The sequence below is a fragment of the Mytilus trossulus genome, chromosome 2 (genome assembly GCF_036588685.1).
Source record: "Mytilus trossulus isolate FHL-02 chromosome 2, PNRI_Mtr1.1.1.hap1, whole genome shotgun sequence".
Lineage (NCBI taxonomy): Eukaryota > Metazoa > Mollusca > Bivalvia > Mytilida > Mytilidae > Mytilus > Mytilus trossulus.
The window spans coordinates 27,640,001-27,653,809 of record NC_086374.1 but is presented as its reverse complement, the minus strand read 5'-3'; the positions used below and the strand labels follow the sequence as shown (position 1 = coordinate 27,653,809).

General features: G+C 32.9%; 1 protein-coding gene across 2 annotated transcripts in view; it reads right to left on the bottom strand.

Annotated features, from left to right (window-relative positions):
* LOC134706898 (mediator of RNA polymerase II transcription subunit 1-like) overlaps positions 1-5,561 on the bottom strand; it is a 40,527-nt gene extending 34,966 nt beyond the window's left edge. For both annotated transcript variants that reach the window (XR_010105670.1, XM_063566251.1), the window contains exon 1: positions 5,265-5,561. Coding sequence is in view for 1 of the 2 variants with exons in the window: in XM_063566251.1 (XP_063422321.1) it covers positions 5,265-5,322 (58 nt within the window). In the remaining variant the exon portion in view is untranslated. The remainder of the gene's footprint in view (positions 1-5,264) is intronic.
* Between the last annotated feature and the right edge of the window lie 8,248 nt (positions 5,562-13,809).

Below are 13,809 nucleotides of genomic sequence, written 5' to 3'. Positions count from 1 at the left end.
TTAACACTCTTTATTTTTTCTGATGGTTTTAATTGGGCCAATAAATGGTATCAAATCTCAGTTTAGATTTAACAGAACATAAACAAACAAATTGTTCAGTAATGGAATAGTTTTTTCACATGTAAAGATATCTGTTCAAGAAAATAATGTCAGAGGAAAAGCTATAATTATAGTAGGAGATCACAAAGACATTTATAAAAAAAACATGGAGAAATTAGTTGGAACTGAGGTGAAGTCTCTTCACGTCCACAGCCGTCAATGTTTGTGTTTTAGATACATTATTTTGTTCTCTCACAAAGGTTCAGGACATGACATATCTAATTCCGTGTACAATTGTTGCAATGGTTTAATCTTTATTGTTTTATTGCCACAAATATTAATGAAACCCATATGCATTCGTTTTCAAAATGAAGTGGCACAGAAGTAGCTTTGGCACAAATAAGTTGTGGCACAAAAAGATAACAGCCATATTTACATACAGGAAAAAGTAATATTAGTGACTTATGCAAGGTCTGCTAAAAAAAAAGAAGATTAAAGTAATTAAACTGAGACAAAATGAATGAAATGGAAATTTTAAAGGAACTTTACTATTAATGTATTGTTTTAAATTGTCTAATTAATGAAAGTAGTGTCTATGTAAAATTTCAATTCATATATAAATGTAGGACTCTTAAGCATGTTAAGTGTGATGGTACTCTTAAAGGCAATGGTCTATGCTGAAGTATAATGGTGTATCACCCTAAAGTGTAATGGTTGTTTGTTTGTTAAAGTATGATGGAATATCACGCTAAAGTGGGATGGACCAAAAAGGTGTTAATAAAAAGTCTTTTTGCAAAACCTAGTATTCTTAGGTTATGTAACATATGTTATAGGCTTTATAATTACCAGAAGGATTAACTGATGTTTCTAAATCAAGAAGCTAAGAAGGACCATGTTATAATTGCTAAAATGGTAATTTAGCTGTGACAAAAATCTAAATATCCTGAATATATTTTTTTTTAAATTCAGGCCGGTATCAAATATTTGGATAATTGGCGAAACTTGCCGTTCACATAGTCTATCACTAATGTGAACATCTCCCCTGAAAGTCGTCGTTGCAAATAACAAATACAAAATTTGCAATGTATTGTTCTCTGAGCTTTCTCTTTTTTCGCAGCGAGTACACATACAAGTTGCATTTTCTACAAGTACAAACTAATGTTTAGGCGAACAATTTATGATTTATGCATGAAACATGAACCTTTATTTTATCGACTTTACTTTTCAATAAAATCAACAATTCTTTAACAGGGACAGCAAAGTAAACTGCAACATATACAATGATTTCAATATATCAGTTAGCTTCTAATAGAAACAAGATAAAGGATTCTTATGCGTATACTTTTGTTCTGTATCTGTATAGTAAAATGGTCGACTGCAGGACACAAGTCGTACTTCCATCACCCGAAAAAAAAACATTTGCCTCAGCCAACAATGCACGGTTAGGTTTTAATTAAGTAAGTCATGGACATTTGGTTGAAAGTTATTATATTCTACATTTATCTTTCGGCATGCATATTCATTTTTTTGTTTGTATAAAAGACTATTCATGTCATTATCCATAGTATAAAAAAGATGTGGTATGATTGCCAATGAGACAACTATCCACAAAAGAATATGTTTATTACGTCTATACTTTTGCAAACCATCGCACTTTAGCATGTGAAGGGATAGCACTTTAGCGAAGACCATCACACTTTAGCGTGACCATAGGCATAGTTCTTTAACATACCCATTAAAAGTGTCCTATCCCCTAAATGTGTTAATATGACACTATCTCTGTACACCCATACTTGTCTAGCCGTACATTTCGGTAGGACAAAGAAAGTGTATACTTTACACACACAACAAATTAAAAATTCATATTCTAAAAGTGTTCAAATATATCCACCTTTATGACAAATGATTCTTTACCACTGTGGCACAACTTTAGTTTGAAATCAAAATAAAAAGGTGATCTTATAACAGGGACCTTGGACCTGATCTTTGAATCAAGAGCACAAAAAGAAAGTATTCGATACAAATTCTTGACAATAACATTTGGACTACAATTAATTTAAATTCTTTTGTCAAGCATTTTCAGGTACTGACACAGGGATCTCCATGGATGAAAATTGAACGATGGAGGAACTTTCACCATTACAAACCGTGTCTACGCAATACAGAGTAGCGCGATCGGAAGTATTTTATCCCTCCATACAAGGAATGGTGAACATGCTAATTCATTGCTTATTTAAATTATATTTATTTGAAAGTCTATTATAGAATTAGAACTATCAATATCTTCATTTATTGCTGTTTTTAACCATTCAAATGCCAAGTCTTCATGGTCCCCCCTTAGTCGAGAATGACCAAAAGCTGTCATGAAGGTCCCCATGTAGATTTCTCGTATTTTTGGTAATTGTTGTGGGGGTTAAAAATCATATGATGTGGAGCTTATTTTTCATGGACACTGTCAAATTCAGAACCCATTACTGGTATGGCTGATTTGCACCACCAACAAAACGATTCATATGGGTTATGTAAAAGGTTAAAGAGATTTGTAAAGCAAACGTTGACAAATGAAAAGGTTTTTAATGACTTTATCTGGCAAATTGATGCTGTGCAACATGCATCTTTCGAGTCTGAATAGAAACCGGAAACGCGGATGTATCAATTTGATTGTAATATACGAAATGAATTTGGAATTACGATACGATATTTCGTTACAGGAAATATTTTTAAAGTTTTTACTTTTAAACTTTTAAAAGTAATTCTAAATTATCGTTACAGCAGTACTCGAGTTATTTGCGATGAAATAATATTTACTGTTATGCGTCTTATTTTGTACTTCTTAAAAAAGGGGGATACTGATTGCGTAAGTCAAAATAAAGCACGTGTTCGACTGGTTTAACTGTTTTCTTTGTAACTGGATCATTAATTTATTTATTTAATCTAAATTATCATAATCATTTGCTGAAACTTAGTTGATTAATTCGACAAATGGATCATCTATCCTCAGATAGTATTCTCCTGTCTGGTTTGTTGATCTACCTGTACAAGCTAAGGTACAAGTGATTACCGATCTTAATCCAGATATCCCTCAGGCGTTAGAACTGTATTGGATTATAACATAAAATGCCTAAGGGTTATGCATTTACATGCATTTGATTATAATGGATAAAAAAATGGCGTCGGGCTTCAAAAAACGATGAAGTTTTGAACGATGGCGGAAGACAATTTAACGATGGCGCAATTCAATTTAACGATGGCGCGAGTCATTTGACGATGGCGCGGCGCCATCGTTAAACAGGTCATGGAGATCCCTGCTGACATTAAGATATTCACTGTATCCACATGTACATTCCTTCTTTTTATTCTTTCTGTGATTATTTACAATCTCTGCAACTTATGAGATTTCCACTTTAGATTTCATCCTTGCATTGTAACACAGGAATTTAGCATTGATGACAATTTGATGTCCTGGTGTAATGGTTTTGAATTTCAGCAAAAAACTGGTGTTTTAAATTGAGTCCCTTTAGCTTGTGACTTTTACAGACCAGAGGACATATTAGCACTAAAAGATTCAAAACGTTTTGGTAATTAGAAATAATTAGGACATGTTCATGTTTGGGGGGATAAACATATTACAATTTTGAGCAGCTACAATTGGTTGTTTAAGGGATAGGATTTAGTGAAATGGCCACATTTTCGTTGGGTTGTGCCAGTGTTGCATATATATATACATAACCAAGACATTTTGCAGATATGCATATGTATGCCTATTATTGATTTGGGCACTTTCATATTTTTAAGACAATACAAAATTGACCAGGTAGGGACATCTTTTTATAGATATATCCACTTAAAAATATCAAATGACAAGTACATGTACAAATGTATTTGCATGCATTTACTATTGACTTGGTAGATTTTGTATTATTTCTCTGTGCCACCATTAAGGAGGGATAAATGGAATAGGCTGAAGTATATTAGACCTCAAACATGACATCAAAAGGGAAATAACTCTTGCTCAGTTTTTCTTAATCGAAACCTACCTATTCCAGTATTGACTAGTTTTTGGTTGACCTAGATTTAGATGCACCAAATCTGTAAAGGGTTATTTTCATTTCTATGCTTATTGAACATTGCAATAACCAAAACAATATGATTCTCATTCAGATTTCATATCCTTTAATGACAGAAACTTTAAACATGGTTAAAAGATGACTAATTATTTTGTTGCCAAAAATGCATATTTTTCAAAACTTTAGGATTATAGATTAAGACGATTTGAGCATTAAGTTATTAAAAGTATCAGAGTATTGTCATAAAGGTAAACTAATTAATAGATACATGTACCTTCAGGTGTTCTTTTTTCAATGGTCCTTAAATGATTTTAATTTTTCATATTTTTCTCTATTTTGTTTATCAAAAATTGGAACATATTTTTATTAGGTATCTGGACATTTTTTTCATTATAAACTGCTTGTTTAGTTTTGTAGTTTTCAACTAAATATTTGAATTGGGATCCCGAAGACATGCAGAAGATCATACCAATCATAAATTATTCAAACAACAAACAGATAGACAAAAATAAAAAAAAACAGTCCTAACAGAATAACTAAAGACTTAAAAATCAGAACAATGGAGTGAGTGTGATGCATCGACAAATAAATGTTTCAATTTATGCAAAAAGTAAGGTCAGATAAAATGTACAGCCTTTTATTTTATGCTGGCCTTCTGTTTTAATAGGAGAAATTCTAGCCTGGGACCCCCAAAAATATTTAACCTGCAAAATTTTTAAATAAGTCTGCACTTCCGTCAGTATAAAACTTAAGTAACCTAAAAGTAAAATCAGCAGTGTGTCAATTTATATATATGTACATCATATACATGATATACTGATGGTACTACTGTACAATTTACAGCAAAGAGGAAGACATTTACAAAATATGAAGATAACCATTTCCCAATCTGTATTTTCTTCCCTATTGAAATGAACAGATAAATTTACACTCAAATAACTATCAAATGAAGACATTTATCTTGACCTGTAGCATAATACACAGGCATGTATAAAATCAAAATACACCAACAGTTGAAGCCACAATGGGGATGCAGATTTTTGCGATCAATACAAACTGCGATCTTCAGTGAATATGAACAAAATGACAACTGGACTCATACCCATATTAATAATGAATACAACACAGGTAGTGGTTCGTTAAATTTCACACGCATACCTTTAAAATCGCACTGATTTTCCCAGCGAGCGGGGTATACCCCGTCCTCGGCTGCCATATTTGATTTATCTGCATTCGGAGTTCAGCGGCCTCTGGTAGCGATGTTTTGCACTAACCAGGCTTATTACATCCCAGTTATGTGTAAATATTTATCATAATGTAAATTATTTCCTAAATTAAAGAATGTATATAGCTGTATTCGATTAAGGGAAGACAGTTTCCATGGTTTATCGAGGTGGAAATTCTCGCACCTCCATAATAAAATTGGGTCTTGTCGGGGTCATCAAAATGTTTCGAGGTTGGTCAGTTTCACAGTGACGTCACTTGTAAATTTTCGTCTGAATTTATAAAAATGACGTCTGTGAAAATAACGAAACGAATTTCGATTTCCCCCCCTAAGATCTCTAAAGAAACATGTCCGCATTTAGCTTTAGCTGAAACTCACTACAGCACACGAGAATTACAACTCCATTAAATTTTCATACAATCCTTTGGCGTGCATGATATTTCTGATACAAACAAAAATGAACTTGATTATATGTCTGGTGTTAAAGGGGCACCGATATGACTCAACTTCTCATATTTGATTTTTAACCATTAAAAACATTTCTCCAAATTAAAAAAAAATGTCTTAAATAATTTTTTTTACATGAATGGGCTTTATTTCGTGTGTATTTTAGTGTAATTAACCATTGAGTTGACCTCTGAAGACCTCAAGTAAATTGAGAATGGTAACTGGGGAATGTGTCAGGGAGGAAAGAACTCAACCATAGAGCAGACAACAGTCGAAGGCCACCAATAGGTCTTCAATGCAACTTGAAACTCCCGCACCCGGGGGCGTCATATAAGCGATATAAACATTGATATACATAGAAATCGAACTTGCGCAAGGACTGTCAAGTTTATTTTATATCATAGGTTAGAAATATATTTTAATCATCGTTTTTACTTGTATAAGAATGATTTTTTGTGGAAGAGTGATGAACCATAACTTCAAAGAAAGATTGCACAATTTGAAATTGAAATGTGTTGACATTGAAATATCGACGCATGATATATCAGACGGGCTGTATTGAACTGAAACCTTAAAAAAACGATAAAAAATAACTGCAAATATATTTTACTGTGTTACACACATTAGGAGATAGACTGAGGGATTTCTTAACAATAAGTAAAATCAGAGGCGGATTCAGGTGGATATGAGTTTCGGACCCTCAGTTAAGGTGATATACATTATGGTTCATGTGTAGACTTTTTTTATAATACTCTCCTCCGTTGCTTAGTTCGTCACTTTCAAAAACGACATTATAAAAACGCCAAACGAAAGGTAAGATAAATCTGTGATTATTTTGTCACAGGGAAAATATGAATACCTTTAAATCAAAATGTATTTTAAGGTTTTACTGGAGAATCTAAACATTAATAAATGCCTGAGTGTTTTTACTATTGAAATCTAAATTGCATTTTTTCCTCTGATGTTTTAAAGAAATAATTTCATTGGCTTGAACAGTGTGTTGAGGGAAAACCATGGTATATTATCTACAAGTTAATGTTGTGCTAATACTATACTTTATTAATTAGATATCTACGCAGCTACTTTTTCATAGGTACTATTTCTGTACTAAAAATATGTAGTACTGGAAATTTACTTTTAATATTTAGTACTATTTCTTTACTTTAAAATTATTGTAATATTTGGGTACTTGTATTTTGCAGTACTTGATTTGTACTAAATATTTTGGTACAGAAATAATACTAAAAGTGATATCAATATTCCATGAAAATCATCAATTTTAAGAGATTTGAAATAGAAAAACATTCAAAATGCTGAAAATGTAACAGTAGTAACCAAAAATCTGTAGTGCCTAAATTTCAAGTACAAATAAAGTACTGTAAAATACGGGTACCTAAATATTACAATAATTTTAAAGTAACAAAATAGTACTGAATATTAAAAGTAGACTTCAGTACTGCAGATTTTGAGTACAGAAATAATACAGAAATAGTACCTAGATGTAAAGGTAGCTGTGAAGCTCAACTATAATCCAAAGAAAAGAAGGCGGAGCTTAGCTATATATGGTACAACGTATTCATTTTTATGTTATTCCTTGACGCGGACACTCCACTCCACCCCATTTTTGAAAAGATGTCCGCCTCTAAAATATTAAGGAAATTGAAAAATGAAAATGGTCATGAACATGTGTTAGTTTTCATTTTATGACAACCTTGAAGCAATACATCGTTTGTACTACATCCCAAGAAACTTGTTTTTAAAGGTAAATAGGGATATTAAGGAAAAAATGCTTAAATTTTCTTCTTTCAGTTCTGAATAAAATTTTTAAAAAATCAGAAAAAAGAAAAAATGTAGAAACATATATATGGTGCGCGCTTTCTCCTTTCACTTTGCTTACGCGAAATCGAGAAATAAAAAAATCGGGAAGGCGAGAGAGAGAGAAAGTGAGAAAGCGAAAAAAAAAAAAGATAAACGCGAAAAAGCGAAGGCGAAACACGAAAACGGGAAATGAAATAGATTTCACAATTTCACATTTTCCCTTTTTTGTTTTCTCGCTTTCTCGCTTTCTCGATTTCGTGTGAAAAGAGGGGTGACAGTTATCAGAGGGACAGTGAAACTCATAGATAGAAAATAAACTGACAACGCCATGGCTAAAAAAGACAAAGACAAACAAAAAATAATAGTACATAGGACACAACAAGGAAAACTAAAGACCTAGTAACACGAACTCCCCAAAAACTGGGGGTGATCTTAGGTGCACCGGAAGGGTAAGCCGGCAGATTCTGCTCCATACACACGTGGCACCCGTCGTGTTGCTCATGTTATTACAAACCCGGTAAATATTCTAATTCGGCAGGTCATATGCATTCGTGAAAAGAGACATAAGGAACATATCTGATATCATCTGTGAAACGGATATTCCACAACGGTTAACCAACTTGTGATGGAGTCCGTAAAATTTACGAAGGGATGAATTCACAATTGGGTGTTGGTTAAATAGATTCCTTGTGAGCAGCAACTCTCTAATAAGGAAAACATGAAATTTGATAGGAAATACAAGCCCGGGAATATCGTATCAATTGGGAGATGTACACTCCGTATGCATGCGCTGCTTGAGTGTTGCTACAAAGAAATGGAAAGTTCACAATTGGGAAGCTGTAATCATCTCTTTTGTCGTAAAATTTTGTTTTCAACCGACCCTATTGTCAATTTCTTTAGATGTTAGTCAAGATATGAGACAGGCTTAACTGTATCTTTTGTATCCTTTATCTTAGTTTGATGGGATAGATGCGTCCAACATAGTCACAAAATTTTGAGTTATTAAGTGGGAGAACATCATCTATATAGCGGAAAGTAAAGATAAAGGATATTGCTCAGTAACTTAAATTCTTATCTTACTTCATAAGAAAGTCTTGTATAGGGTTCAGACTCATGATAAAAAACAAGTCAGTTAGAAGAGGGACATAATTTGTTTCCATTGGAAGGCGACAGTCTTTTGAAAACACGTCCTCCAAATGTAACAAATATGTTGTCAATCAAGAAATCAAGCATCTTAATAATATAATTGGGAATGGAAATGGGGAATATGTCAAAGCGATAACAACCCGACCATAGTTCAGACAACAACCGAAGCACACCAATGGGTCCTCAATGTAGCGAGAGACTCCCGCACCCGGAGGAATCCTTCAGCTGGCCCCTAAACAAATATGCATACCAGTTCAGTGATAATGAACGTCATACGAAACTCCGAATTATACACAAGAAACTAAAATTAAAAATCACCAGACTAACAAAGGCCAGAGGTACGGGCGCCGAATGAGACTCTTGTGGTTTTGTACAAAATTCAATTCTGTCATAACAAAATCATTTTTGTCTTACAAAACTATGTGCTACAGACTTGTTTTATGAGAACTTCAATTTTGTGATGACAAAATTCATTTGTGTAGACAAAATTCATTTTTGTAGACAAAATTCATTTTTGTAGACAAAATTCATTTTTGTAGACAAAATTCATTTTTGTAGACAAAATTAATTTTTGTCCTGACAAAAGTCAATTTTGTCTAAAAGGTATGCAAATATAAACATATTTTCATACAAAATTGACTTTTGTTACCTGATATGGAAATCAAATCACAAAAGTCAATTGTGTGAGATAAGATTCAATTTTGTGAGACAAAATTAACTTTAGTGAGACAAAATTGACTTTTGTGAGACAAAATTGACTTTTGTGAGACAAAAGTCAATTTTGTTAATTTTGTTGAGACAAAAGTCAATTTTGTCAATTGTGTTGAGACAAAAATCAATTTTGTCAATTGTGTTGAGACAAAAGTCAATTTTGTCAATTTTGTTGAGACAAAAGTCAATTTTGTCAATTTTGTTGAGACAAAAATCAATTTTGTCAATTTTGTTGAGACAAAAGTCAATTTTGTTGAGACAAAAGTCAATTTTGTTGAGACAAAAGTCAATTTTGTCAATTTTGTTGTGACAAAAGTCAATTTTGTGACGACAAAATTCATTTTTGTGACGACAAAATTCAATTTTGTAACAACACAATTGACTTTTATGAGACAAAATTGACTTTTATGAGACAAAATTGACTTTTATGAGACAAAATTGACTTTCGTGAGACAAAATTGAATTTCGTGAGACAAAAATCAATTTTGTTGGGACAAAATTCAATTTTGTCAATTTTGTTGAGACAAAATTCAATTTTGTCAATTTCGTTGAGACAAAATTCAATTTTGTCAATTTTGTTGAGACAAAAGTCATTTTTGTCAATTTCGTTGAGACAAAATTCAATTTTGTCAATTTTGTTGAGACAAAAGTCATTTTTGTCTCACATTGGTCAATTTTGTCTCACAAAAGTCAATTTTGTCAATTTTGTTGATCACATTGGTCAATTTTGTCTCACAAAAGTCAATTTTGTGTAACAAAAGTCGATTTTGTATGCAAATTAGTTCACAGAATCCAAACTAAACTAATTTGAATACAAAATTGACTTTTGTCGCCCAATTTTCAAATTAGGTTACAAAAGTCAAGTCTGTGTAACAAAAATGAATTTTGTCATGACAAAAGTGACTTTTGTCCGCTGATAGTTAATTTTGTATGACAAAATTTCAAATTTGTAGTATGATACAAATTTTGTTAAACTGAACTCATTTTTGTTGAACAAAAGTCACTTTTGTCCGTACAAAATTGAATTTCGAGTACAAAACCACAAGAGTCCCATTCGGCGCCCCGTAAGAGGCTCCTGACTTGGGACAGGCGCAAAATTGCGGCGGGGTTAAACATGTTTTTTGAGATCTCAACCCTCACCCTATACCTCGAGCCAATGTCAGTTTCAGAGAATTCTTTGTTTAAATCAGAGTGATTCTTTACAAAGAATATGATTTCTCCCTCCCGAAGACACGATACTTGTTTCTACGTTGGCCACTGTTTTATTTTATGAAACAAAGCAACAACAACGCTTTCAATTTGTCTTTTAGCTTTGAGTAGGGAATACTTGGGTAAAGTGTAGAAAAGTCAACTGTTTTAATACTATTGTAAGATGAAAGAGTCCTAGATTATATCATATACTCTAAAAGATCTTTGGCTTATTTAATATCCACATCTGATTCACGCCAACTCTAGAATATATAGTTTCACACCTGAAAGTGAAACAAGAAAACGCAAAAAGACGAAAGGGCTGCATCCGGCCACCATGTCTTTCTGAAATTGTTTAATATATCATCACTTCTTTTATTGATTTTGTATTCAAATTGTGTCACAGATCAAATTTATTCATTCAGAGTTTAAAAACTTGTTTTTTATAATATGTCTTTAAATGAATTAAGCCATTTCAATTGATATTTTATAGTGTTGCTTTCTATGATATAATGTTACTCAATCTATATTGTTTCAAATAAGGGTGAAGGTTGATACATTTTTAAACGTTTAAACCCGCTTCATTTGGTTGCACCTGTCATAAGTAAGGAGTCTGATGTTCAGTAGCTAGTATTTGTCGATTTGGTTTATATATAAGTGTTTCTCGTTTTCTCGTTTTGTATTTAGATTATATAAAAAAGAAGCCGATGATGTGGTATGATTGCCAATGAGACAACTATCCACAAAAGACCAAAATGACACAAACATTAACAATTATAGGTCACCGTACGGCCTTCAACAATGAGCAAAGCCCATACCGCATATAGTCAGCTATAAAAGGCCCCGATAAGACAATGTAAAACAATTCAAGCGAGAAAACTAACGGCCTTATCTATGTAAAAAAATGAACGAAAAACAAATATGTAACACATTAACAAACGACAACCACTGAATTACAGGCTCCTGACTTGGGACAGGCACATACATAAATAATGTGACGGGGTTAAACATGTTAGCGGGATCCCAACCCTCCCCCTAACCTGGGACAGTGGTATAAAAGTACAACATAAGAACGAACTATAAAAATCAGTTGAAAAAGGCTTAACTCATCAGACTGTTGGTTTTCCTGTTTGGATGGTTTAACACTAGTCAATTTTGGGACTATTTATAGCTTGCTGTTTGGTGTTAGCCAAGACAACACTTTGACCTATAGTGGTCTATTTTTACATATTGTGACTTGGATGGACAGTTCTCTCATTGGCACGCATACCACACCTTCTTATATCTATATAATCACCTTTAGTTCAAGTTTGAGTGGATAGGATCTGCGGTCAACGAACGTAGTCACCATGTGAAATTTCAAATTATTTTGTGAGAGGACATCATCTACATAGCGGAACGTTGCTTGAATAAAAATGCCTACACTAAGTCTTATACTATATACAATACTTTTGTTAACCCGGTGCATTTTTCAAGAAAATTCTAAAGATTTTTTCAACAACTTTCTCTTTTTATGCTAAAATTTTAAGTAAGAAGAAATTATGAGTTTTTAAAACAACACAATTTTGATTGAGTTAAGCCAAATCAGTTGTTATTTTATAGAAGTGTCTTTCTATTTTGTGATGTTACACTACAGATCACTACAGGTATGGGTTAAACAAGGTTGGTACCTATTACAGCACATTTCAGTCAGTATGTAGCTAATGGCAATATCTTTGGTTAGCTTGCTTGTTAGCTGAACCGTGAAGTCATTGTTAGGTAAGGTAAACTTCCCTCCTTTTAAAGTGACTTAGTCCTTCAGAGAGATAGATTGTTTATCTGTTGGGCTAGTCTACTATTAAAGGAGGGAAGTTTACCTTACCTAACAACGACTTCACGGTTCAGCTAACAAGCAAGCTAACCAAAGATATTATCATTAGCTACATCCTGACTGAAATGTGCTGTAAAACATTTAAACCTGTTGCATTTGCTTGCTCCTGTCCTAAGTCAGGAACCTGATGTTCAATGGTTGTCGTTTGGTGATGTGGTTCATATACGTGTTTTTCGTTTCTCGTTATATAGATTAGATCGTTGGTTTTCCCATATGCATTGTTTTACACTAGTAATTTTGAGGCCCGTTATATCTTGCTATTTGATATGAGCCAAGGCTCCTCGTTGAAGATTGTACTTTTACCTATAATGGTTTACTTTTACAAATGACTTGGATGGAGAGTTGTCTCCGCATTCAGCACTCATACCACATCTTCTTATATATAATTATTCAGAAGGGATATAGTTACGATACTGAGGGTGGATGGGTGAGGGGTGTTATGTTATTATTTCAATATTTAATATTCTATTTGACTTGGCCTGACCTTTTTTTAATGAAGTTTTTAAATCAAGTGAAAATCACTTATTAGTGAACTGTTACAAGTGATCGTCGTGATGTTGTAATGAAACTGATTTTCTTATACCTATATAAAGACAGTTGTAAATAGTCAACTTCAGAATTGGATAAGAATTATGTTTTTTTTTACTAGTATGCCACACAGATTAACTGTGTAGACTTGAGATTATATATTTAATTGAACATGTTATAAGGAGTTGTCACGGATATGCTTGCCAATGAAAGAACAGCATATATATTCAACTAGTGTGGATTACGCAACTATAGATTTCCATACGGCTTTTAACGATCAAAACCGTATATACAATATGGTCATGCCGTAACATGAAATATTGGGAAACAATTGAAATGAGAAAAAAAACCAACGACTTTATTTGTGACAAAACAATAAACGACAAAATAAATATGATAGATGACAACATATACTAGGCACCATCACTTGTAACAGTTCACTAATAAGTGATTTCATTACAACATCATAAAGCACTTGATATAAATCAACAAAATCACAAAACTTATTGTATATTACAATGTATAAAATCAGACGACTTTAATCATTTTAATTGATCATGGTGACAACAATAGCTACACAATTAACACAACCAAAAGACAAAAAGAAGTCCCCATACCGTGTTAGGTAAGAAAAAAGTTAATTCACAAACAATACTGAACTCCGAGGAAAATTTTAAATGGAAAGTCCTTAATCAAATGGCAACTGAAATCAAAAACTCAAACACACTAAACGAATGGGCAACATCTGACATGTTCCTAACTTGTTACAG